The sequence below is a fragment of the Lates calcarifer genome, unplaced genomic scaffold (assembly GCF_001640805.2).
Source record: "Lates calcarifer isolate ASB-BC8 unplaced genomic scaffold, TLL_Latcal_v3 _unitig_1631_quiver_445, whole genome shotgun sequence".
NCBI lineage: Eukaryota > Metazoa > Chordata > Actinopteri > Centropomidae > Lates > Lates calcarifer.
Genome location: NW_026115660.1, coordinates 265,728 through 293,114, shown reverse-complemented (window position 1 = coordinate 293,114; position 27,387 = coordinate 265,728). Strand labels below are relative to the sequence as shown.

The window sequence follows — 27,387 nt, the reverse complement described above, 5'->3', positions numbered from 1 at the left end:
GATCAAAACCAGTCACAGGTGAAATGAGTAACACTGATGATCTCGTTAACAGTGGCAGCTGTCAGTGGGTGGGATCTGTCAGGCAGCAGGTGAGCAGTCAGTTCTTGGAGCTGATGTGTTGGAAGCAGGAGGAGTGTCTTTAACCTGTGATGGTGAGATGAGTGGGTCAGAGCATCTCTAACGCTGCAGGTCTTTGAGTTCTCAGTACGCAGGGGTCAGGACCTATGGACACCGCAGAGGGGAGCGAAAGCTGACACCCATGAAGAGCTGCTGAGTGTCGGGGTGATGCTCTGAATGTTCTGGAGGCTCCAGCTCACGGCCTTCAGCACTGAAAGGATCAGCTGCTAACGTGTTGCTGCTGATGCACAGGACTCCAGAGGTCTGTGGAGCGGCTGCTTCAGCAGGTCAGAGCAGCACGAGAGGAACCTGCACAGTATGAGGCAGGTGGATGTTGGTAAATTTAAATTGATGCTGTAATGAGTTTGTACAGGATGTTTTTATTTTGTCCATTAAATACGTTAAATTCAATGTTGAGAAATAATGAGACACAAATCAAACAGCTTCATGCGTCTCGTTGTTGGAGGGATTTTAATCAGCCAGACCTAATGTTAGACACACACACACACACACACACACACACACACACACAGTTGTAATCTGTGGAGTTCTGTGTCTTTTGTTGTAGAAAATAATTTAGGTTTAGAACAAACTTTATTTACACAATTAAATGTGTACACAGGATTTCTAAAGTGCCGTGAAGCTGAAATCGTTCTCTGTTACTGAGGAGACTCAGAGAAGCAGTTCATCAGAGCTTCTCTCTTTATTTACCTGCTGTGTTGATGAACTGACCGAGCAGAGCAGACAGACTGATTAACATGATGAGGATCTTTAACTTTGACCAGCCTCTCAGATACACTGTCACTGCTGCTCTCTGTGTACGGAGCGTTTCTAACATGTCTGTTTACAGTGGTTAGACTAGAGTTTATACAGCAGATGATACTGAATCTAAGAGCTCACACACGTTACACACAGCGTTTCAATCTGTCGCCACATGTCGTCTACGTCTGCTTTCATTCACTGAGCTGTAAAATACAGTTCAGACCAGGAGCCATCAGGAGAGCTGCACTAACTGTTCATCAACACTGCAGGATGTTCTAAACACGTCCTCTTAACGGCAGCAGTGAAGCAATGCAGCATGGGATTTAAGCGGCTGCTTCATTTGGATTTTCAGCGGGTGTGTGAATGCAGCGTCGCAGGAGAACATGGTCACACGTCCTCAGGTTAACGTCCTCTGGTCCACTATGAAGCTGCTGCACCAGGACCAGTTCAGTACCAGTTGGTGCATGAGATCATGAAACACATGTTGTCCACCTTCCTGTTTCCCATCCTGCACTGGGGCAGCTCTCCTGGAGTGTCTGTGGAAGAAAGGAACGTTACTAAAATGCAGCGAGTAGCCGCAGCGTGGAGGTGAAGTACCTAACAAATGAGTAAAAGTACTCAGTTACTTCGTCGTCTGAGTATGAGCGTGTACCTTCAGAGGCAGCAGAGTCTGAGCTCTCAGCACTGACGGGCTCCTGGGGCTTTTCAGGCTCCTCCTCTCTCTCCTCCGCCTTCTTCTCCTGGCTCTGCTCTCCTCCCATCATCAACACAGCGAGTCACACCTGGCACAGGTGCACACTGAAGTAATCCCCACTGTGTAACAGTCATGAATGGGAAACAGTTCAGTCAGCTGTCTCTGTTCTGAACCATATCTGTTTCCATCTGTGCTAAGCTATGCTAACTGGTTTCTGGCTGAAGCCTGCTTTATAATGTTCAGCCATGAGAGTGAATCAGTCTCTAAATAAATATTTGATCATGTTTCAGTGGCTGAGAAGTGACAGGAGTTATTTTTAATCATGTTTTGAAGCTTTCCATTTGCACAGTCAAACTGAAGAGGAGCCAAAGACGAACGATCAGAGCTGAATCTTTACAAAGACACCGGCTGCATTCAGACGTGTGCAGTGGGAGATGAAATGAGACTGAGAACAGAGAGTGGACAGAGATAGAGAGACCCTGATAGAGAGGAAGAGAGATGCAGATAGAGAGGAAGAGGAGGAGAGAGCTTCGCCCGTGGTTATCAGCTCGGACATCGCTAATCCTGTCCAGAATGATCCGTCCAGGACGCCAATCCAATCAAACACAGCACAATCAGTTTAGTGGACGCAGCTGATGGGATCATCTTACTCTGCTTAACACTTTACACGATCGCTGGGCGAGCCGTGAAAGCTTTCCTGGTGGTCTGTAATGCATGCTGGGAAATTACGCATCGCGACGAGGAGTTATTCTAACAGGACGGAAACAAAGAGCTCAGCAGCAGCTACTGAACGAATCCTCAAATTATCATCAATCAAGTTTCCAATGGATCCAGTGGATCCCAACCTGCAACTTACAGTCACTGTTTGATCAGTTCAGCTGATCTCATCTTATTGGTTTGTAAATGAAGCGTTGATTTATATTCAAAATGATTTTATTATTTTATATCAAAGATATTCAGTTTACAAAAAGAAAAAAACCAGTTTTGAGATTTTGCCTGAAAATGAACAAAATCATTGATTGATTATCAAAACAGCCTCATCAATTTCCTGTCCCTGAACTAATCGATTATTGCTGCAGCTCTAAAGGATTCAGATCCTGATACCTGAGTACCTGATCTGGCCCTGTGTTCCTGCCGGACTGACGGACTGACGACGGACAGAATCAGAATCAGACATATATGGAGACATTCTTATTCCATGCGTTCTTCCTCCTCCTCAGAACCTGATGCCTACATTACCCACAATCCAACATGACTGCCACAAAGGTGTAGCATTTCTCTCTGATGCAGTGGAACACAAGTATAAAGTGGCAAAAAAAGTATTTCAGCTTCGTTCTCATGTGCAGTACTCGACATTTGCTGACATTTGACTGGGAATTATTCTGACGACCTGTGCTCTCTGACTGTTAGACCTGTCTCAGGTGTACTCAGTCGTAAGTGGATGGATGTTATCTGAGCAAGATGTCAGCTGATCAGCTGACTGACCTACTGTCCACATCAGTGTTAGTCTCCTCTGCAGAGACAGGAGCCACAGGCCCAGGGGCTGCTGGGAAATCTCTGTCACTGACTGTGGAATAAACAGGAACAAAACGCTGCTGAATATTTTCACACTCCCAAAACTGATTTATTCACAGCACAGTGACAAATGGAGATTGTAAGCAGAGTGTCAATAAGTGAGTAGAAGTAATGGGCGGCAGTAAAGTCAGGAGCCTTTTAAAAAGAGAAAGTAACTGCCCTCAAAGTGTAACGGCTGCGAGCGTCTGTCCGGAGCGTGAGGCAGTGACTTGTGATAATTCTCACATAAAAGCTGATTATGGGTCGAACCTTTACTCCAGACCTAAATATAACATCAGAGCAGGAGCTTCTGCTGGACACACATTCAAGATGAACCACAGCAGAGCAGCAGCAGTCAGGTCACTGTAGGTGTAGCATGTGTATACCTGCACTCATCTGTCAGACATTCACATCGTGTCTTTACAGCTGGAGGAGCCTGAGTGTTGTGTGAATGACCTGAGCTCAGGTGATGGACAGCGAGTTAAAACATAAACGATAAAAACTGAACATGTGTTAATAATACAGCACGAGCACTTTACAGAAATCTGAGGGAGATGCTTTATGATTCTCCTTCCACATAAAGCTTTTATTGGCCCGACGCTGCTGAGATGCTGCAGATAAGTGATGTAACAGGCTAATCTGAGCCACACATGCTTCATTCATGGACTTAAGAGCATCTCAATCAGCATTCAGCGCAGTCGCCTCACTTCCCCTCCCCAGCTGTCTGTGCAGCACAAGTCGCAGCTGGAGAGAAAGCCGAGCTAAATATAGCTCCCATCTCTTTCTCTCTGATATTGTTTTGTTTTGACTCGTGCGCCTCCTTCTCTCCTCAGCTGGAAATAAACTCAGGCTGTTTCTGCTCTCAACCCAACACAAAGCCTCCATGTGAGAGCAGCTGCAGGGTCGCTGTCGCTCAGCCCTCTTCTCTTTTCCATGAGGGTTGGCAGTTCGATTCCCGAGGACGACCCCTCTGACAACAGGCTGGATGAATTCATGATAGAAGGTTCCGGATGGTGCTTCACGTTTTCTCTCCTTCAGTTAATGAAACACGTTTGACATGAATGAAATTCACTGGCGAGGAAATAATTAAGATAAATAAGCTCACGCTGGAAGATGAATCACCCCTCTCTGCATTATTGATCTGATTAAAGAGACAGAGTGTGCCTCAGCTTTATTCCTCCTCCTGCACCCTGACCCATCAGTAAATAAGGAGTGGATGTTCTCAGCTGATGGAGTTTAGTTATTGTTTAAGCAGAAACACCAACATCTGCTGATTCCAGCTTCTCAAATATGAATATGAAGCTAAACATGTCACCTTTACAAAGAGCACGTCTCCCTGTTTTCCTGACAAACGGAGAATAACCTGAACGAGCCCTTCTCTCACCTCACTTCCTGGATTTGGAGCGATGAGGTCCCTGACAGATCATTTTCCTCAATGTGGACAATGAAGTTTTTAACATAATCTAAACAAGCTGCACATTATTCAGTGTGAATGTCGCCTTCAGTGGAGTCTAGCTCCTCCTCACTCTCTCAGACCTTTATGTCAGACTGAATCCGTGCTTCATCACAGTGTGCTCTCCTACAGGAAACACAGCACAACACGCTGATGATGTGTTAGTGTAACGTGTCTCGACCACAGAGCGTTTTATTCTGCCATGTTTACAACAGAGGGAGCTCCGCCTACAGACAGACACAGAGCGGTGTGTGTGTGTGTGTGTGTGTGTGTGAGCTGCTGTCAGGAACAGAAATGAATTTTTCCCACCTAATCGACCCCCACGTAGCCTACGAGACCCGTCCGTCTCTGTCGGCCGCCGGTTCCGATTAGTTTGCGGTGTTTCCAGGCAGAGTCTCCCGACAGACGTGTCGGCGGAGCGGCTCACTGCACAGATCGTTTCTGAGCGAGAGGATGGCTCACTCTGTGCTTCACAGAGAACAAACTACAAAACAGTGAGCGCTGTGGTGGAGGAGGAGCTGGATGAACAAAACTCTTCCCTGCATTACACACATCTAACCAGCCACCAGCTCCTGCTCCAACACGTCTCAGTGGTCCAGATTCTCAGAGCGGAGTGAGACCTCTCTCTTTCCGTCCATGCTCTGCCCCCTCCTCCTCCTCCGCTCCGGTTCGTCCTCCCCTCGCCCCCACCTGCTGCAGTGACGTCACACAGGTGGCGAGCTAATGGAAGTGTCAACAAACAAGACGTCACGCGGTGGGGCCGACGTGATTGGCTCCGAGTGTCGATCCCGGTGCTGCACGAGGAGAAAGGAGGAGGACGGCTGCAGTTGCTATGCAGGTTATTGAGGAGGGAAGACGGCTTAGAGATGTGTGTGTGTGTGTGTGTGTGTTTTATGTTTTCTTCCCCGTGGCTCATGCACGAGCACTGGGACGAGCACGCGCGCGCACACACACTCTGAGCATCTGGGTTGAAAACAGGAGTGTTTGTGAAGCAGCATGAAAATACTGATGGAGAGAAATGTGAGTGAGTGAAAGCAGGAATCAGACTGAATGTTTTTATTCTTCAGCTCTGAGCTTCAGCACGTTCACTCAGGAAATCATCAAATAAAGAGCATTTTGATGCATTTGGCTGAATGAGTGTGAGTTGTTCCTGTTGACCTCTGAACTCATCCTGCTGCTTCTGTCAATGATGGACTCATCAATAAATACCAGTGTGTCCGATCTGTTTGCAGCCGTATGTGCCCAAGAACCACCACCATGTTTGACAGATGTAAACAAATGTAAACAAAAAGAATGTTAACCACTCTTCATCTTTTATGATTTATATGTTACCTGCTACACAGATGACCACACAGTACAGAAAGAACAACACACAGTTAGTCCATCAATATTTCCTAAAATATCTCCAGTACAAACAAAACAATCTCTAGCTGCTATAATTTTTAACTAAAAATTAAAATGTCTATTTAAAAAACAGAAATATAACTTGTTGCACTTTAATCAAACTCAGCTTTGCTGACACTTCATGTTCTGTTACTTTACAGTTGAATGGAAAGTGTATCACCAAACAACCTGGATTCATATAACAGAGCAGTAATTATCTGATAATGGAGCTTCATCCAAGAATGCACAGATGATGGCAGGTCACCTAACAACACGATGAGCTCTACGACGGCCTGTTCCACATGCTAATGACTGGATTACCATGAATACAACACACCATGTGCCAGTCATTTCTTGGTGCAGCTGCTACATTCAGATTAGAATTATCAGTCCAATATGACGATCAGTCTGTTTACACTCTGTCTCCTCCACCTCTCCAACATGTCTGCTTTCAGCGTTACATATTTTCCCATTTATAGACAACACTGAACCAACACAATACAACAACTATGAAGCATGTCTGAAAGTAAACAGTAAAATATTTTCCTGTTTTGATAAAAAGACAAAGTTCATTTATTTGAATGGTCATTTTACACCTGTAATTTGTTGTGCTGTAACGACCTCTGAGATTTTTGTTGACCCTTCTCCTACTGATAGAAGAATCACAGTCCTATCTGTCTTCCTTTGTGTCCTCTCTTTAGTTCTTGCCTTCTCTCTCGACAGCAGCAGATCATTAACTGGCTTCAAACTTCACATTAATATCGCTGAGAACCCAATAAATAAAACGCCACGTCGACTGTGAAGGATTTGTGTGAGTGCTTCTCTAGAAATCTACAAACATTAAACATCCATCAGTAAGAACAGGCTGTCGCTCAGAACTGCAGTCTGATCACGACCTGTAGGGGGCAGCAGTGCGCCGCGAGGCGTCTGGTCTGCCGAGAACTGAGGAAGAAGAAGAACGTCACTGATTACGACAGTGGCGCGTCGTTTAAATGGCCGTTAGAGCTCCTGAAAAGCTGCTGCTTCTTCCGTTCACCTTTTCCCCAGGTGGGCTTCATCCTAACGAGGAAAGTAAGTCATTTAGAAACTGCTGCTGTTAGAGTAACGTTCACTTTGTTACTCGGCCGCTTTCTTTTTGTTTTCTCAGCCATGTATGAGTGAAAACATGGCTTCAGCTAGCTTTAGAGAATCAGCTCGTTCCAGATATTTTCCTTTCTGATAGATTCCAACACGCAGCACATTGTTTGTGTAGAGAAACTGGTTATTAAAGGAACTGTTTGGGTTTGATTCCCTCATTCTATGATGTCTTCTGTTTGTTCAGCACATTTAAGAGTAATTCATGTTTTCATGAGTTGTCCTCTGTGTGTGTTTTGTAAATGTAAACACCTGAACATAATATCTTCCTTTAAAAATAACAGACACACACAGTGTGACAGAGCGCCTTCAGCAAAATACATTTCCCCATAAACATGTATAAGTCTCTGTTAACACGGTGTGTGTTCTGTTAACATCCAGCTGATGTTTCTATTTTAGTTTTCTTGTGGTCATGTTTTAAATCCAGCTGTTGAATCCAAATGTAAGGGGGCGTGGTTTATGACTTGTTCTCAGGTGTGCACCTACGTTTGACCCATGGCTCCTTCACTAAAAGGTATGACTGCAGTTAGTTTTAAACATCTGAACTGTTGTTAATGAACTGAACAAGTGTCGGACATTGTTGTAACTGTTGTTTGTTGTTTTGTTTAGATCGTGACTCTGACAAAGTGGTGTGTATACTTGGAGGAAGAACCTTTACACCCAGCAAAGGTAGGTCTTACATTTGTTGTGGTGTGTTTGGTGCTTTGTGTCTGTGATACTGGTGTGTGGTTGTCTCTCTAACAGCTCGTGTTTGTCATCACAGGACTGAAGGTGTGTTTCCTCAGTGATTTTATCTGCAGCGGGGTCACAGAACACATACCCAACGTGAGTGCGTTTGTGCATCCTGCCACCGTCCTGCCCAGGAGTCTGGCGCGGCACACTCATCATTTTGATGACATCCGAGGAGAAGCTTTGGTCGTCATCCACATCGGAACCAACGACGTCTCCAGAGGAGTGAGGCCTGACATGTTTGTTACACTGATGACTGCACTGATCCACGAGATTCAGCGCGACCGCCAGCACACGATGTACGTCGCTGTATCTGCAGCTTTTGCCGCGACCAGTTGACGATGACCACACCAAAAAACTGATCAAGCAGTGCAACACACAGATGGCGTGGCGTGTCTCACACATGCCCAATGTGGCCTTCTTGCGCTCGAACAGTTTGTTTCTGCGATTCGGAAAAGTTGAGAATCATTTGTTCCGGAAGGACGGTTTGCATCTCAATGCTGAGGGCAAACAAAAACTGTTCACTTACTTTAAGAAGTTCCTGTGGCATTTCTGCCGTCACCGCTCAGCCACTGTCTCTGTACATACTGTAGATGACTGATACTTTTATTGCATGTTTTTTATTGCATGTTTTTATCACCAAAAAAATCCTTCTTTTACACTCTGGCTTTCTTCTATCATCTGTCTTGTTTGATCCTGAGTTTCCAGTCATTTCTACAGCTCTTATGTTGCTATGATGGAATGACTGGAGTCCATCTAAAAAACCTACATGAATCTTTATTGGACCTTGGTGAATTTATTATGGATCGTCTGAAAATGTGACCAAATCTGCTGAGTGACCATTTTTAGGTTCTGTTTGCTGCTGTTTCTGGTTGAATCTTTGACTGCTCCTCTTAACACAGTTGGTGCACTTTAACTAAATTGGTCCATTTTCTGACACAGTTTCTTCAGCACAGTCTAAACAGGGTTTAAGTCAGGACTTTGGGAAGGCTGTTTTATAACCTCAGTTCTAGCCTTTACTGCTCTTGATATGTGTGTGGGGTCAATATGATGATCAGTCATTCACACAGTTTTCTCCAACATGTCTGTTTCCAGAACTGTGTAGAAAGCTGTAAATATGGCGGCTCTACGTCCATGGTTCTCAATAACACAAAGACATAAAATCTCCAGCAGGCTTTGCAGGTGTGATTACACCTGAACGCATCACCCCAGGTGTTTTCATGTGTGTCAACACTAATGTAAAGTCATGTATACATAGCTGAGTAAACGGTGTGTGTAGGTGTCTCAGATTTAAATAAAGTTTTGAATCTGAGCTGAGTGAAGTGACTTTAGTCTCCACAGTTCATGTTTACCATCAGGTCAGCGGAGGTGGAGCTCCAACACATTTACCAACGTGATTTCATGACGTATGGTACGTCCTTGCGTCACCACGTTAAACCCGAAGCGGAAGTCAACACGTGGGGCTGAAGCGAAGCACCAAGCACGTTTGGAGGCCACGAAACTTGCTCTTGGTAATTTTCCTGTTTTCACTGACTCTCAGGAGTTTTTAATGAGCTGAATTTTCTCTGTGAGTTGAGTCGACGCTGCTCGGCTCTGAAATGTGTGTTAACCGGAAGTTTTCTCCTCGCCAGGAGCCGAACGGTGAACTGGTTAGCTCGTTATTTAGCTAAGAGCTAGCTGTGTTCAACCCGTAGATAATGAGATGATTGTATGATGTGTGAGTGTGTTTTTCCTGCTGTTCCAGGATCAGCAGTGAAGCCTGTTCTCCGTCATCATGGCTGTCAGAGCAGCGTTTGAGAAAAACAATGAGATCGGCTGCTTCGCCAAACTCACCAACACCTACTGTCTGGTGGCGATCGGAGGCTCTGAGAACTTCTACAGGTGAGGGCTTCACCTGTGCAGCTCGTGTCAGGGTCTCTGTGGCTGATGACATCAGGTGTAATCTGTGTCTGTTAATGGGCCAGTTTCAGTCACGTGAACAACAGAGTTAGTTATTCTGTTTATTATGTGCAGGTGACATGGTCCGATATTAAACAGGGTGGAGTGAGTGTTAGTGTTCTCTGTTATGAATGGAAGTGACGTGGCTGCATTCCTTTATTTATGTCTCTGTGCAGGTTTCCACAGAGACCGTTCTCCTGTCTCTGACATGAATATATAATCAGGAAACACTCATGTCTTGGCTGGAAAAGAGAAAACAGGCTGTAACTCAGCTGAAGGATGCGTTTAGGGACTCTTTACATGGTGATCAGATTTCAGTCATTAGAAATGTTGAGTATTACACGATCACCATGCAGCCCAGTTTATTTTGGGTGGAACTTTTGGGATTTTACATAAAGGGCTCCTTGGTGTTTGCCAGGCAGCTCAGGACAGAACAGACAGTCCAGTTTAACAGGGATCAGTGTGTGCTGCAGTAAATGACAGGCTGTTGTTTGTGTGTCCGCAGTGTGTTTGAAGGAGAACTGTCAGAAACCATCCCAGTGGTTCACGCTTCCATAGCAGGCTGTCGCATCATAGGGAGGATGTGTGTGGGTGAGTAATGCTCTGAAACAGTCACGTGTATGTACGTAAATCAGCTGCTGTTAATCTCTGCAGCATCGATCCTGTAGGAGAACACCTGTCTGTATCTCCTGATCTCTGTCCTTGTTGTTGCAAAACGTTTCTGATCCCTGAGTTTGTTCACGCTCATCTTTTCTAATCTAATCTCCACAGACCAAACAGAAACAAAAGCTCAGGTTTTGAAACACAAACATCACCAGCACAGACACTTCTGCTCTGCTCACATTGTCTCTGTTTGTCCTGCGATCAGGGAACCGTCACGGTCTTCTGGTGCCCAACAACACGACAGACCAGGAGCTGCAGCACATCAGAAACTGTCTGCCAGACGCAGTCAGGATCCAGAGAGTGGAGGAGAGGCTGTCTGCTCTCGGCAACGTCATCGCCTGCAACGACTACGTGGCGCTGGTCCACCCCGACCTCGACCGGGTGAGACAGATAAACACACAGCTTCATTTCTGCAGCAGAACCAGAGCAAGCACAGAAAGTAGAATTTGAGGTGATGGTCAAACAGAGAAACAGAGCACAGAGCACAGAGAGATGTATGCTCAAAACGAATGATACAAAGTTCAGTTCATACCAGAGAGGCTTTAAAATGCAACACTAACATCATAATAATAATCGTCTGACTGTGGATGTCAGGTCTGTGCAGAATAACAAGTTCAAACATCTGACAGAGAAAGCAGAGCCAGACCTTCTGGGGATTTAAAGCAATCAATAAAATCTTAAAGTGAATTCTAAGACCAACAGGGAGCCAGGTGTGTGGTGAGAGAGGAGCCTCGCTGCTGTGTTCTGCACCGACAGGAGACCAACAGCTGCTGCATCATCCAGCAAGTGAATCAGAGTGAGAGGAAGTGACGGCCTGAATGGTTTCTGGGAGCGCTGGTTTAACCTTGGCAGTGTCTCTGAGTCCTGGAGAGAGAGATGGAATAAGACTGTTAATGTTCTGACTCAAGCTGAGTTATTGATCAGAAACTCTCAGCCTCAGACTGAATGCTTTAACTGGTGACATATGATCAGGACTAATGAGCAGCACTTCAGTCTTATCAGTATTCAGCTGGAGAAAGTTCCAGGCCTTTCAGTCTTTGATGGCAGCAGGTTCAGGGAATCCAGATTGTTATTTCAGGACTAAAGCAGACCTCCAGCTGACGTGAAGAATAACACATGCTTTGGTAATGTTACAGGAAATGATGATATCTCAGTGACAAATGGCAGGAAACCTCTGAAATGGTGCTGTGTCTCTCCCTCCCTCCAGGAGACAGAGGAGATCCTTGCAGACACTCTGAAGGTGGAGGTCTTCCGTCAGACTGGTAGCGGAGCAGGTCCTGGTCGGCTCCTACTGTACATTCAGTAACCAGGGAGGCCTGGTCCACCCAAAGACGTCTATAGAAGATCAGGACGAGCTGTCGTCTCTGCTGCAAGTTCCCCTAGTGGTGAGTGTCCTGGGTAGTCAGGGTTCAGAAGCCGGACTCGTTATAGAGTCTCTGAATATTTCATTTTATTTTGGAACATTCACTGTGATTGGCTGACAGGCCTCTTCCCTGTGTTTACTGTTGTAGTTTAGCTCGTTAGCACTGAGCACAGAATATCAGCAGAAATGTTGACCTGATGGTAAATGAGTCAGGTTTCGAACGCTCGCTTCCTGTCCAGGCTGGTACGGTGAACCGGGGCAGTGAGGTGATCGCGGCGGGGATGGTGGTCAACGACTGGTGTGCGTTCTGCGGCCTGGACACCACCAGCACCGAGCTGTCGGTCATCGAGAGCGTCTTCAGACTCAGCGACTCAGCACAGCCCTCCGCCATCGCCACCAGCATGAGGGACTCGCTGATCGACAGGTGAGTAACACACACACACACACACACACACACACTCTCCAGTTTATTTTATCAGCTGTAAACACACACATTCATTTCTGTCAGTCGTAAAAAGTTGTTGAAATAAACTGAGAGTTGAGCTCAGATCTGCTTTGACCTACATCTGAGACAGACTGACTCATAATATTCATCACACACTGCTCCTCACTTACAAGCCAACACACACACACACACACTCTCATACAGACACTGTATAAAATTATCATGTGTGCCAGAGAAAGGTGTCTCTGCAGTTGTGTGATGCATGAACACACACACACACACACACAGGCTGTTATCTGTTCGTTGTGTAACTACTCACCACTTTCAGCCCAGTTTAACTTTTCGCAGTGTGTACGATGAACATACACTTAGTACACACACGTCCCACACGCTTGATGTTGACTCAGTTTGTGATGCAGATGACCTTCACATCCATTTCAAGCTCTGTCCCTTTAGAAAAGATTCTGAAATTCAAGACGAGTTGTTGCTGTAAAAGATTTAAAGTCCTTCAGGTGGACACAGCGTGTTTACCCATAATGCTCAGGTTGATTCCAGATTGACTCCTTATGGGCAGCAAGTTCAGCTTTAGTTTAGAAGATTTCTGTCCTGGTTCAGTCTCACAGCGTCGCTTTCAGCTGCAGCAGCTGTTGTCAGAGAGACAGCTGTAAAAAGCCTCTGTCCTCCACCTGCGCTCAAAGAGCTTCATCAGGTGGATTAATAACTGGTTAAATAATTGATAGTGTGGTAGCTGTGCTCTTCTGTCCTCTGTGTCTGTGGTCATGGCTTTTCTCCTGAAACAAACAAATGATTCTTATAGAAATAGTTTAGATTATGAGCCCAGACTGACGTCAGATGGTCTGCAGCTGATCCTAACTACAGTCTACACACACACACACACACACACCTCATTACCTCCCATCTTTCAGGAGTGCAAATGTAAAATGATGAGCGGCCTCTTTGTTTTTATATTAAAATCAGATGAACATCAGGTGTTTAATCTCCAGTTGACAGATTATCTGTGGTTCTGGTTCCAGCAGGTTTTCATGAATCCTTCACCCACCTCTGTCTGTACAACCTGCAGCTTCACATCTCTCCACAGAAATGGCAGCAGTGGTGTTTGTCTGTGCTCATCTCTGCTTCTCTGCTTCTCTCAGCAGCAAAAATCAATTCATTCTGAGGAACAGGCCATTTCCCAGTTTTCACCCTGCTCCTGTTTATTCTGAAAATATCATGTAGTTACAGGAAGAGTACAGTAAGCCATTAAATGTTGTTTCTGCTCTGTTTCCCATCAGCATGGCGTAAGCCGCCTCTGCAGTTTCCTGCCACCGAGGAGCTGTGCTGCAGTTCACCTGGTCTCACACCTGAAGACGCCAGGCTGCTGGACCTCAAACCTCAAACACCTCCTTCCACACAGTACAGTTCACTCTCATTCAGAGGTCCCAGCTCCCAGCTGCAGCTGCAGACCCATGATCATTTTATACATTTGGTTGAATCTTTGTCAAACCTTTGCTCCCGTGACCTCAGTCATTTTTAGCACCGCTTTCTTCATCAGAGTAAAATATCTGAGCAGTAGAAACAGGTTGAGCTGTCCATGCACCTCCTCACCTTTAATCCTGACTGGGACCGGTGGAGATAATTGGCAGAGGCTGTTGTTCAGAGGCTTAAAGTCGTTAATGTGGTGATAGGTTTGCTGGAGGCCTTCTGATTCATCAGGAACAAATGATGCAGAAAAGGGTGAAAAAACAAAAACGGCCTGAAAATCCATTTATTTACACACACGATGAGGAGCCTGATAATATGAAGATACCTTTAACCAAACAGGTAGAAATGAAATGAAACTTTTTCTCCCAGTTTGGTTAAACCAGAAGTGACCCAGGCTAAAACCAGTTCAAATGAAACAGATGTCTGTGCCTGCATCATTAAAAACATGTCTGAACTCTGTGGGTGGGTGCTGTGGATATATCTCTTAACCCTAATGGGAAACTGCCAGTTGCCTTGACAGAATCACCTCCCTGATGCTTCAGAGTGACAGCTCCTGTCACTCCTGCAGCTGGAGGGGATTCCCATCAACACACACCCACCTCTAAACTGCCAAGTGTATCACCATCACCATCCCAGCTATCAACATTTATCTGATGCTTGAAGAATGTAACCCTCTGCTGCTTTTGTCGAGGAAACTGTAAGAAAACGTTACTGTAAAGTTGAGTGTTTCTGAAGGTGATAACTTCTCTGAACGAGCGCGTAACAAGCTTCATTTCTGAAGTCTGAAATGACTCGATTTGACAGTGTGATGTCCAGCAGACTGACAGTGTACTACATGTGGTATGATAGAGTGATTTCAGTGTCAGTGGTCTTGTATGTAATGTTTACAGAAGAGGCAGAAAAAGCAACAGATGACTGTGTGAAATGAGACAAACAGATTCTGATCTTGAAAACTGGGAGACTCGAGTCTCTCTCTGCCTGGTGATATTTCTTAACAATAATTCGTCTCCTCTGTCTCGTAAAATAAAATAAATCACCCTCTTTTTATCTGTTCGATGTGTTCTTTGGAGGAGTCTTGAAAATCCAGTAGGATCAGAAGTCGTTCCAGTGAAGCTGAAACAACAAGTCGATTGATCGATTACAGGTGAATAATTTCAGTCGTTTATGAAGCAAAGATGGTGGAAAAAATGCTGCAACTTCTCAGCCTCTGGAACTTCACAGCTTCTCCTATTTCACAGTAAACTGGAATCATTTTAGTTTTGTACTTTTGGAAAGACATTTGAAGACGTAACACTGGACTCTGGGAAGTTGTGACGAGCGTTGTTTTCTCTGCAGATTCATTGATAGTGAAATCGATCATTATTGATCAGTCATACAACATCTTACTGCAGAACCTCTACTTAGGAGTATTTGTACATGAATGTATTCTTCTCCTCATGCTAATGCCTGCTGGTCTTTACTGTCATCTACTGGCAAACACTAGACATCATGTAACAAATGAAGGAGCCGATGAAAAACACGTCCAGGCTCCTTCAGTTCAAAACAGACGACAAGACAAACTGTTTAAAGGCAACTTTTTTATTTATTGGCAAATGCTTTGAATAAGGTTGTAGCAATGCATCTATGTACACCCCTCCAAATAGTGACAATGTCAGAAAGCCTAGAGAAAACACACTTTGTAATACAGCTCGATTATATGATCGTTTATACGCACACAGTTTTTTTTGTTTGTTTCAAACATACACATACACTTATTTTCAGTTTTTGGTTTGGGAAACACCTAAAAAGACTTGGATTTTTTTTCTAAATAAAACAATACAATTATATCTATAGCGTAAAATCAATATACATTTATAAAAAAAAGTCAAAACATGCAACGTTTGTAGTGCATCATAACCTTTTTTGTCTAAAAAGTCTTATTAAACAAAGGCAGACAGACAAACGGACAGATAAAGAGCAGCAGCTCTACTGAAGAGGAGCAGATACAAAAAGAAGAGATAGTTATTATATAGATACAGTCATTTCTAAAAAAAAAAACTATGCCAACTCCTTTTTATATTTGTATTAATTTATGTGCAAAAGAAGCTCATTCGTTTCCTACATTAAATACATGTTATTATGTCTAATGCTCAACTCTATGCTACCATGACACACGCTGCAATCTTACAAGCTGTGTAGCACGAGGCCAGGAGGAGACCTCGCCCTCACGGTGGAGAAATGATATTAAATCAGGGTCTTGGTTCAGCTCACCTCAGCTGATTTGATTACATCCTGGCTCCCAGCACAGGCGGCGTCAGCTTTGCTCAATATACAAAATGGGATCATTTTATTGGCATTTCACTGCACTGTCCATGTCTGCCAGAAAAAAATCTCACAGTGTGTCAAAACACAAACATCCTGTCCTGTAATCATCCCTGTGTAATTGCTTGTGACCCGTTGTTTCCCCACTGTGGAGGCAGTGTCTCCTCCTGTGCTGCCACTCCTCACCAACAGTGTCAGCTTCAAGCTTGAGAACGGCTTGCCTTCTAAAATTCTCATTTCCTGCATTTGTGTGTTTTTATGTTATTTTACTCGAAGAAACACGATCCTTCTGAAAACAAAACCAAACAAGCATGAAAAGCAAGCAAGCGTTTAACTGTTGGAGCAGAGAGCATCCCTCGTGTTTCCATTCAAACCCACCACCTAAAATCTACTGGATAGGCCTTTAAATCTGCTTCACCTGATCGGTTACGACATTACATGTGGTTAAATATGTGTGTGTGTGGTGTGGGTAGGGGGGTGGGGGGTGGAGCCCTGTGCAGAAAGACAGGTGAGTAGTGATACTAAGGTGTATTGTGCTTATGGGGCAAAAAGACATAAACACCAGTGTGAATAACGGCTGTTAACGGGATGCTGACCTGAGGGACCAGGTGTAGCAGCGTGTGGCTACGTTCAGTAGCTTTACAGAGGAGGGGGTGGAGTAGTGTTGAAGGCAGATCACAACCAAGACTGAACATATCTGATTAACAGCGTTACCCAACAGTGCTGCTGTTCTCATGTGTCTTTAAAACCTGCAAGAGCGTGAAAGGATAAATATTGCACGTGTTAAACTGTAGATGCTAATAACTTCCCCAGGATTACAGTCATTTTTAGCCTGATTGTCAGCTACTCTGTAGCCAGTAGCGAGTTGGCAAGTTGAGCTTCAGGCTGACGGTAAATGTATGATTAAAACAAACTCTGAACTAGTTATATAACACAAACTAAACTACAGCTAATATTTCAAACGAGAGACGAGAATTAAAAAACTAAAACGTGAGTTAAAAAAGTTAAAAGGTAAAACAACGATCACTACCAATCTGTCTTCTAGTTTCTACTACTGCTGTTGCAATGATGAGGATATAGACTGACACAGCAAATTACTGGATAGTTATGAACCACACTGTGCTGTGCTGTGTTTCACCTGCGTACATATCTTAAGCAGTATCAGTGACTTCATCAGCCAAGCTTCAAATTACATCCTGAACTCTGACCGGCTTGCAAGCGACCGCCTGGTTTCAAGTTTAGCTTCATCTAATACATGTATATGTAGAGCTGAAAGGATGAAAATCAATCAATAGCGCTTTTGTGGAACTTTACAGACAGCTTCCAAACTCCTAAGTCATTGGTTGGTTTGTCCCACCCTTTCAAAATAAGAGACTTCGGTCTGTGTGGGAGCAGGACCAAGAAGTAAAATAAAGCACTCAGAGCTGTCACAGGTAGGATTCTGATTTCTAACTCTGAGGGCAGGAAAGACACACAGGATGTCCTCTGGCTTTTGTAGCTAGTGTTGTACTTACTGACCAATATGTAAAAGGTGCTCGACTACGACAGAGAGAGAGGGACAGGGGGTGTCTGTCACATGTACACTGACTGACTGGGTGTTGCTACGTGGGCCTGCAATGCAACAAAGTGGAGAGGATCATGGAGTTTGGTGGTTTCTGCTCGGTTCTGATACCACATACCTCTCTTTTCCCCTCAAGCGCCCCTCCTCTACCCTCTCCCCCCCAATCTCCCAGCACCTGAAGATGTCCCGCTCTCTCCCTCCCCGCCCCCCTCTCCCTCCCTAGCAGCCGAAGGTCTCCTGCGAGGCGTAGACCATGTAGAGGAAGCCGTCCTCGTCTCTCTCCTGCTCGTAGATCTCGGAGATGGGTGTGGACACTGACACCATGCTGTGCTGGTTGACCAGCAGGAAGAAGGCCTGCGTGGGGTTCAGCTGCAGCCGACGCCTGGGTGGGGTGGGGTGAGGGCGAGGATGAGATGAGACACAGGAAAAGAAAAGGTAAGGAGCCATTCATTTTTAACGTCAGGTGTTTTTGGGTGTCACTAGTTTGTGCTTCAACTTGTTTGTGCTGTTTCTGTTCTTCTTCCACTGTGACTGCAGTCAGGTGCATGTATTTGCTCTTTGCCTGAGATGTCCTCAGTCTTAGCAGCATTCACACAACGAGGCAGAGAGTGGATGTAGGTCACAGAATTAGGCAAATGTCACAGGTGTGGGTTTTGTAATGGAGCCTGTCCTGAGCCTGGTACAGGTGAGTGACATGTCTGAGAGCCAATCAGACCTTCAAACCAACCAACACAGGCCAATGAGTGAGCTAGGACAGGGAGGTTCTGACCAATGGGAGAGCAGCAGGCAGGTGTTTGAATGTGTGCAAACCAACACACACACACCTGTTTACAAGCTCACATGTGAGCAGAGAGGAAACCTGTGGATTTAGTCGGAGTCAGTTTGGAACACACTGAGCTTTTCAGTGGAGGCTGGAGAAGTGGGTAATGTTACTGAAGTTTCTGTGGCTGTGTTAAATATACTGTAACCAACCTGGACTGAAACTGACCTCACTACAGCTGTGATTCTCATCTACAGGTGAGTGACTCTGAGTTCAGTGTTGCTTCAAACTGTAGGATTTCTGAGTACTGAGCTCCTTACAGGTCAGACCTGGTTAATTAGAACTGATGATCGATCTGTGTTTTATTGGTGAATATGATGACTATAGAGGGAGGATGAGGGAGAAAACAGTAAACCGGTTTGACAGCTGTGTTTCCCTCCATAATCTAATGTAACACACTGAACTGCCGGCTGCTTTAAATGTTGGCGCTCAGGCTTCTTCTAGATAACACAGTCAGACAAGTTCCCAGCACATGAAGGAGGAGACGTCCAGTTTAATCTGCTATCAACTGACTGTACAGTGCAAAGACTCCTGATTCTCAGCTGCAAGATTAGTTATGAAAGCAGCTGCTCTGATTAACTGACTAATCACAGTGGCTGTTCTGATAATCAAACACTGATGCTTTTCTCTGTCACACATGACTCTGAACAGTTGGACACAGACTCCAGAGTCGAATGAGACGGACTACAACCTGTCCTACGAGCAGGTAACAGTTATTTTCATTATTGATTAATCTGCCATTTTCTCAAATAATTAATTATGTAGACAATAATAAAAAATGCCTGCGTGCAATCCAAAAATATTCAGTTTACAATTATTAAAAACCAGAAAAAGCAGCACATCCTCACAGCTGGAGCCATGTTTGGTATTTTACTGGGAAAATAATCCGATATCAAAATAGCTGTTGTTGTTTCAGCTCTGTTTAATACCACAAACTGTACATGTACCATTTATCATCCATTTGTAACTGTACAAACTGTATTACAGTAATTGTTAATCACTTGGACTGACGTGTCACTCTGACCTTTTTCATTGTAGAAATCACAGAACTAACTTGAATTCATGCACTGAAGCATTTTATTTCGTTCTCAGAACACACACATACACAATGACAGATCTCAGAGTTTTTGTAGTCGCTCCCTGTTTCAGATCTGCCCTCATTTTTAGCTCCCTTTCTCGTCTTTCACCTCCTCTCAGTCTCCTCTTTCTCTCCTCACTTTCCACCCCCAGCCTTCACTTTTGGGTCAGTGCTCGTCTGCCCCCAACATTTCTCAGTGCTACAGAGGGATCTACAACACGCTGAGCATTTCATGAACGATGAATCTGTGGTCAGTGTACTTTATGTGGCTGATTTACATCATCAAAGCAAGTGCCTTCATATTTCTGCCTCATCGGCCTTTAAGGTTAATAATGACCAGCGACCCTGTCAACCCCCTCAGATATATGATGGTGTTTCTGCACCGTGGGACAATAAAATCTTCATTTACTGCCCATTACTTTATAACTGAATGTACGCCGCTTCTCTGTTTTTCACCCCCTCGGTTTGAAGCTGCTTGTAAACGAACTCAGTCAGCTGCAGCCTCAGCAAGATGCCAAACACACACACTTCAACTTACATTATGGTGGACTAGCTCCAAATATATACCACATACCAACACCTCTGTGAACTTAACCTGTACTCGTATCCAATTCAGTAACCTATTACAACCTGCAGAGTGTGTGTTAATGTTGGTGCAGTGTATGCGTGTGTGTCTTTGTTTACCTGATGATCTTGACCAGCTCACTCATGTTGACGTGGTCAGGTACCAGGAACTTGGTCTTGTCCAGAACAGGCAACTGCTTCTCTCCCTTATATCTCTCAATGATCACCTGCAGCAGCCGCAAAACACAGCACACTGTAAACCAGTCTGCTGTCGACCAGGCTGGATGCATTTTGTTGATTTTTGAAGAAGAAAATGAGCTTGTTTTTCATTTTTATTTTTTAAAATTCAACTGATTGTGAAATGTGCAAAAGTTTGGACACCTTTCTGCTTGTTAACTCTCAGAACTTTGTTAACTTGTTAAGCTTTAATTGACTTGTTTGGACAGATGAAGAATTATCAGCTGATGATAACTTGTCTGATTCTTCAAAGCTGGGCTCCTCTCAGCCGCTGACTGAGGATCTGAAAATGAAGCTAACTGATGCTACAAAGAAGAACAGGCTCTGAAGAGATATCAAAGTGCTTCCAGCTTGAAATTTCCCCAGGGTGTGGAAATGTCATTAAGAACTGGCAGTTAGGGGGAACTGTGGGAGTCAAGACCAGATGTGGGAGACTGAGAACGTCTGCAGGGCAGAAAGGTAGAACAAAAGAAACAAAAACAGAGGAGGTGCAGGAAGGTTCACTGTTCAATGCTGACACACAAACAGAGTCTACATGGAGCAGCCACCAGCAGGAAACCTTACCTGCCACTTCATCACAAAAGTCTGTGTCTGAAGTCTGTACGACAGCATCTGGATGAGCCAGAGCCATTTTGGAAACAAGTGCTGGGGACCTGAAAAGAACTTTGCTCAGCGTGGGGGAGGAAACGTTCTGCTTTGGGGGGTTTGACGGCCAGTGGCACATTCCACCTAAATATCAGCAGATTCTTCATCTACATGTCTGATGATCAAAAACACAAAGACTCTGAGCCGGAGGAGGGTTACGAAGTACTGACTTAGTGGGGTGTCCAAACTTTTGCACATGCCACAATTATGTTAATTTTTTTCCCTAAAATTTTAAGTTTGACAAAAGATGAAAACTTTTTCATACAAGTGTAGTTATTTGCTTAAGTACTTTCATTACGTTACTATAAAAAAAGGCAATTATTCCACGTTTAACTCCACTACATTTCTATCAGATTAATAATACAAAATATAATCAGCAAATAAATTATAATGTATTATAATAGGTTAATATAAGACTTCATTGATCCCAAGAGGGAAATTCACAATCTACCCAGCAGTATAAAGACATTAATACACTCACAGTAGCATTATGATTGATTGGTCATTATGATCATAATGACTTGAGAGAACATTTTTCATCACTCTGATTTTCCTGATGAAGGTTTAAGGATGCTGTTAATATTTTCACTAAGGAATCGTTCAACATTTGGGGAAATAAACTTATTTGCTCTCACACCACGAGTTAGATGCAAAGATCGATGGCACTCTCACATCTGTCTCTTTATAAAGCCGCAGCCTGCAGTCGGTTTACTGCGCTTAGCCGCTCATAAAACAGCAAGCTGTTACTCACAGGTGGATGTGTTACCTGTGGACAGAGCCAGGCTAGCTGTGTCCCTGTTTCTAGTCTTTATGCTAAGATAAGCTAAGCTAAGCTAAGCGGCTGCTGGCTGTAGCTTTATATCTATAGTACAGAAATGAGAGAGGTTTTAATCTTCTCTTCTAAGCATATTTCCCCTAAATATAAAGTTATTATTATATTATATTATTACATTTGGCCAAAACACACACCTCATTGAAACACATAGCAACTATGTTAGATGTATTGTCAGCTCATAAAGACAGTGAACCATGTTTTATTACAGATTAAGTCCCATGTGTAAAATAAAACTCATCTTCATTTATTAAAGTACAGTACTGACTCTTAGATATTTGACTGGCAATATTAACCTCATAATGATAATGTACCATCAAACTGGTGCCGTGATAGAGCACTCGCTCACAGTGGAGACCAAACACATTTACAGCAGTTCTGTCAAATGATTAATGGCCTTTTTTGTTGCTCTCTACTTTATATTTTTGCCTCATTCGCTTCCTGCACGTCACTAACCTCAGGATACGTCACTGACATTCAAAAGCCCAGGCAGAACATATGCACATTTTGACATGCTACATCAATGACTGGTGTGTGTTGAGGCGCAGTGAGATGTGGTGTGTGTTGAAATCAGATCTGAACAGCAGCTTACAGGGATCTTGTTGGGGTGCTGCTCACGGATCTGCTGGACCTCTTTGCACCGGTCAGCTGTGGACAACAAAAGACACAATTTGTAAACAAGAAGTTCGAACTCAGAAATACACGTTTTAACTCGTCTCTACCACATATTAAGCTCTGACTCATCTGCTAATATAAAAGTATGGCTTGGGCTTTTGCAGCTGAAAGTGAGCCAGAGAAAACACTTTATTAAAAGATACTGTATCTCTATTTTGGGACAGAGGACAAACAAGCACAGATGCATAATTTAAGACTTTGTAAAATCATGTCATTATTTCCAGGCTTATCAAATTAAATCCAATTTATTCAGAGCCCATTTCAGGTTAAGCAGTCTGAATAGTTCATTAAAGAAACACACAGATATAAATAACCACAATACAAATAAAAAATGCGTGAGCCTCTAAATCTTTCCTCCAACAAAAACCAGGAAATATGTAAATGTGAAAATATGTTCCTCCTGATAGGGAGCCTGTTTGGCCAAATTAATTTCTGGCACTGGGTTTGGTTTCTGTCTGGAAATCCACAGGAAGTGACAAACTGCACGTTCAGATGAAAATAAAAAAACGTCTCCCAGAACAGCAGCAGGTCAGTGTTGTGTCCAGACACAGCTAGACTCTGTAATGATAGGATGCTCCTGCTGGTAACAGAGATTTTTAGCGTCCACATTATCCACACCCTGCCAGCCCCTGAGAACAGGAGGAGTGGACGGTTTGCTGTTATCACTGACTCTGGTCTGTGATGTTTATCATGTTGTCTAGCCTCCTCCTGGTTGTCTTGTGTTGTTTGTGGACTAAATTTATATGTTTCACATCTTTGCATATGATTTGTGTATTTGCGAACGTGCCCTTAAATTCCTGCAGAATTTCCTGTTGTTTCAGTACCTGTTTGAGCTTTACCTCACTGTATAATTTAACAGCACACACTGTCCTCTCTAAATAGCCTACTGCCCTATTTCAGAGAAAAACTTCAGCTGTTTTTTAAACACTGGCTGGGTTCAAAGCTCAGAGAACGTTTAGACGTGTGAATGGTTTCTTTGTTTAGGTCTGGGGATGTTCTTCGTAGCCTGCAATGGGATTGGTTGGTGCTAATTACTGGAATATTAGTGTTTTTGTTAGAAATCCTGTGGGTTTACTCGGCAGAACAAAACACTATCACAGATGAGATAACTCAATATTACTCTTTGTTATGTGTACAGTTCCTTTCTCTGGCTTTGCCTCAAAGCAGTCAGTGCCCCACCTATTATTATTATTACAGTATCCATCTTAGGGCTGGGTGATATGGTCAAAAATGATAAAAGGTTGATTTTTGCTCCTGAGTGAAAGCTGAAGAAAGCAGATGGTTAACTGTGGTATTCAAATTTTCCTTATGGTCAGAATGTGACAAACATTTCACTAATCTGAGGCAGAAAAATAATTATAACGATAAACTTTAATCCAACTAATCTAAAACCTAACCTTTGAAATGTATACCTCTGTCCCTGAGATGTGGTTGTCAGTTTGTGGTTCACATACTATTGAAGCACACAAATGACTTATATCGCTCATTTATCAACCATTTGTTATATTTCTATCAAGGAAAATTATATCAACATCTTATTAATAATTGTTGTTTCATCGCCCAGCCCTGATCCAGCCTTTTAAAAGCTACTATCACAACTGGCCTCTATTATTCCTGCTATCAAAAGAAGAAATATTATACTTTGGCCCGAGACCCAACCAGGGACTTTGGTTCCTCGCCCTGTGTTAAAGACACTGTATTACACGTCATATGTGTGGTATCACTGTTAACAAGCCTGCACCCCCTAGTTAAGAAATCCTACTCTGTATCTAACTATTTACTAAACCCTTTAACTCAGCCAGTTAACTTTATTCACTCAGGTCAAGGTCATTTATTGTTATATAATACCACAGTAATGTGTGTCAGTGTGACAAACAGCAGTGAACCACACAATAAAACCGGTCAACAGGGCTGGTTAGTCACCATGAAACATGATCACTGAGCTGACTCTGCATTCTTGACTGTAAGAACTTTAATAAGGAGGTTATTGCAAACCAGATGCAACAACAGTAAACTGGGTATTTTCCGTCCCAACCATGACTCTGTTGCTCATCCCTTGTTTCTCTGTATGGCTAGATTATGCAATGCACAGAGTCTGGGCTCCTCCCTACCCAGCAAAGGGGCCGTCGTTTGGCTTCAAATTACAACATAAATCACTGAACACGTGTACTGGGATAATGTGTCAGCACATGTTGTTTTCCTTTGAGCAAACACTAAATGTTAACTGCTTATTCAGTCTACCTAGCTTATCCAGTTGAGTAAAAGCTGCTAATGGCAGGCCAGGCTAGCTCTAAGGCTAATGTGACCACACTGACCCAGATGGCTTTTGAGCATTAGCAACCAGAGGGAAAATCTGCAGGAGGAAAAAACAAGACACTGCCCGTCGATGACATTTAGTTAAGACTTGATATGTTCTTTTTTTAACTTTACATTTGTGTGAAAAACCAGTAAAAAATAAATATTCCTTCTAACTTGACGCCCAGAAGCGTCTCCCCCTGGTTGTTATCGATATGAACAATAAAAGCTGGCTTCAACCCGCTTTAAGACACTTAACGGCTGCGATATTACAATATAATAACAGACCAGTAAACACCATGTAACTACACTTGTCACCCAGTAAGCTAGGTGGCTAACAGGCCGGCTAGCTGGCTAGCTCCTCCGCTCAGCTGTTGTTGTAGCTACACAACACAACACTACCTCGGTGTTTTCTTACCAAATGTCCTCCTTTGTTTGAAGGGTCTGTCGGACGGCATCTCTGTCAGTGTTATTACACAGTTATAGCCTGATGAATGTGCAGTACAGCTGCTGCTAACGCAACCCGGTCACAAAGAAAACAGTGGAGGTTTCTGCGGATCGTCTGCTGTCGTCTCCCCGCTCCGTCTGATACAGTCTGTGGGCTGAAGCCAAAACAGCTCCGGACAAACAAAGCAAGTAAACCAAGCCGCTGACGTCATCCGCTGCTTTTAAAGGGGACGTTGACCATTTTTTTTACTGTCGGAGTTTCTATAATAAACTGTTAATAACACAGTAACATTCACTTAAACCACTAATTCTCATAGAGCATATAAAGGTGTTCAATCATGGAGGGTCTGCCGGGGCCAGGCCAAGGGTCAGAGCCTCTGTATGAGGCGTTTGTTAACATTTCTTCTTTGAAAGTGTTCACTTAAAAACATTTGTATTTACTTGTATGTGTTTTTGTATTTTGTTTTTCCTATATAAGAGGAGTGGGGGCACATTTTCTGATAATCTGTCTGTCTCATATAAGACATTCAGTACTGTGTCACTTTGCACTGGACAGGATATGATGCAAGGTTCATGTCCACTGCTGTCATACTGAGCTGAGCTCTCTGTAAATCTCTTCACCAGTGGTGGAGAGTACCTAAATACATTTACTCAAGTCTTATACTGAAGTATTAAGTATTTGCACTTTAGTTAATTATTCACAGTTCATGTAACTTCACACTTCTTTCACATTTCAGATGGAAATATTGTTCTTTTTACTAAGACAAATATAATAACTCGTTACTTTTCTAATCATTACATTAGCAGTCCCACTAAAGGCATTTGATGAATGCCACTTTTTGAAGCAGAATTTTCCCACTCCTTAGATTTATGTTGTGACCTGCTGGAGAAACGACTCGTAGGTTCAACAAATTGTCTTTGCTGTTTTGAATTTCTGCATTGGAGAGGAGCATGTGTTTAACAACACATCTTTTCAAGGATTTATTATTTTTAGGTAATAGCTGTCACTCTTGTTCTGTCTGAGACACCTCCTCTCATGCCACCTGTTGGTGCTGTTTGGTCCATCAACACCTCACTAAATAATTACTGTGAAATTAAGACAAAATATTGTGTAAAGGATACAAGGACGTGAAAAGAAAAGCTGTTTAAAATAAGACTGGCTCTTGTAGTAATTTATTACCAGATATTTTGCTGACCTCCAGTGGTTGAAACTCTGATGTAGAGGTACTCAGTACTCTGAGTACAGCACACTCAAACCTCAGTTAGAAGAATTGGTTGGTGTTAAGTCACTCTCTAAAGCTACACTAACTGATATTTTAATTTCAAAACAAATGACAGGGTTTTCTCACAGTAGAGAAAGGTTAAAAAACTGTTAGATCACTATTCAGTGAAGAAACATTTTTGAATCAAACTAGTCAAGTCAAAGGCTTCTTAACCTCTGCTGAAAACTGTTATTGGTATAATGTACACAAAGTCCATGACAAAAAGAAACACAAGATCATTTGGACTTTTTTAATTTCTTATTTGTTACAAATAACCAAGAGGAACTTGACACGGCAAGAGCAGAGAAGTGTCTGTAGTGTAGTTTACTGCTCACCACTGAAATACTGCACTTCAACATCTTCTGCCAACAAAACAATAAATAACAATCCCAAGACCAAACTGAAAAAAAAAAAACATCCTACAGATGTGTTGTGGTCTTTCTCTCTCCTGTATACTGTGCACATACATATATATGCACTGGTCCAGCTTTAATTTTCCAAATTCTGCCATAGGTATTTTAGCAGGTGTGCACTCATCGCCACATGCTAAAATACAACACAGTGACATAACAGATATTAAGCACGGAGAAGAGACTGGACTGGAATGCTAAAAAATATGGGAGAAGAAATTTGCCTGCAGGGTGACTGAATCTCATGTGGCTAACACATGTTTGTACTGAGCCAAGATTCAGTTTCATCCACCTTCAAATCCTGCCTTTACTTCTATTCTACAGCAGAGAGCTTCTGGTAAACAGGTTCTTTTGATTTAGCAAGACAAAAAATGTTTGGCTGTTTTAGAAATGAAAGAGACAGAGAGAGTAAGGAGTCGGGCAGCAGTTCCTTCTGTTTCAGTCTGAGGGGTTCTGAATGACGATCAAGAAATAATCCTTATCTGTGAAGAGAAAAACAAAACCGTTAAAAGCAGAGAGTAAAATAAAAAAGATTCATTAAAT

The 27,387-nt window shown here is 43.3% G+C and overlaps 3 protein-coding genes and 1 long non-coding RNA gene across 7 annotated transcripts in view; 1 reads left to right on the top strand and 3 right to left on the bottom strand.

Annotated features, from left to right (window-relative positions):
* Positions 1-477: 477 nt before the first annotated feature.
* LOC108889743 (uncharacterized) lies at positions 478-5,182 on the bottom strand. Its single transcript, XR_001962044.2, has 3 exons — positions 4,890-5,182; positions 1,532-1,692; positions 478-1,415 (listed from the first exon to the last, which is right to left on the bottom strand). It is a non-coding gene; the product is annotated as an uncharacterized LOC108889743 (long non-coding RNA).
* Positions 5,183-9,208: 4,026 nt separating this feature from the next.
* Positions 9,209-14,764, top strand: eif6 (eukaryotic translation initiation factor 6). The gene is given in 8 exon segments (XM_018686362.2): positions 9,209-9,337; positions 9,571-9,707; positions 10,270-10,355; positions 10,633-10,808; positions 11,635-11,688; positions 11,690-11,812; positions 12,030-12,214; positions 13,528-14,764. Coding segments are annotated over 7 exon segments (741 nt in total). The 5' UTR covers positions 9,209-9,337; positions 9,571-9,600; the 3' UTR covers positions 13,538-14,764.
* A 515-nt stretch (positions 14,765-15,279) lies between these two features.
* Positions 15,280-25,343, bottom strand: map1lc3a (microtubule-associated protein 1 light chain 3 alpha). Its single transcript, XM_018686364.2, has 4 exons — positions 25,144-25,343; positions 22,348-22,403; positions 20,162-20,268; positions 15,280-17,961 (listed from the first exon to the last, which is right to left on the bottom strand). The coding sequence occupies exons 1-4, from the start codon at positions 25,181-25,183 to the stop codon at positions 17,799-17,801; spliced, it is 366 nt and encodes a 121-aa protein (XP_018541880.1). The 5' UTR covers positions 25,184-25,343; the 3' UTR covers positions 15,280-17,798.
* A 1,327-nt stretch (positions 25,344-26,670) lies between these two features.
* Positions 26,671-27,387, bottom strand: part of dynlrb1 (dynein, light chain, roadblock-type 1) — a 231,357-nt gene continuing 230,640 nt past the window's right edge. For all 4 annotated transcript variants that reach the window (XM_051067377.1, XM_051067376.1, XM_051067378.1 and 1 more), the window contains one exon: positions 26,671-27,326. In XM_051067377.1, coding sequence (XP_050923334.1) covers positions 27,283-27,326 — 44 coding nt within the window. In that variant the 3' untranslated portion in view covers positions 26,671-27,282. The remainder of the gene's footprint in view (positions 27,327-27,387) is intronic.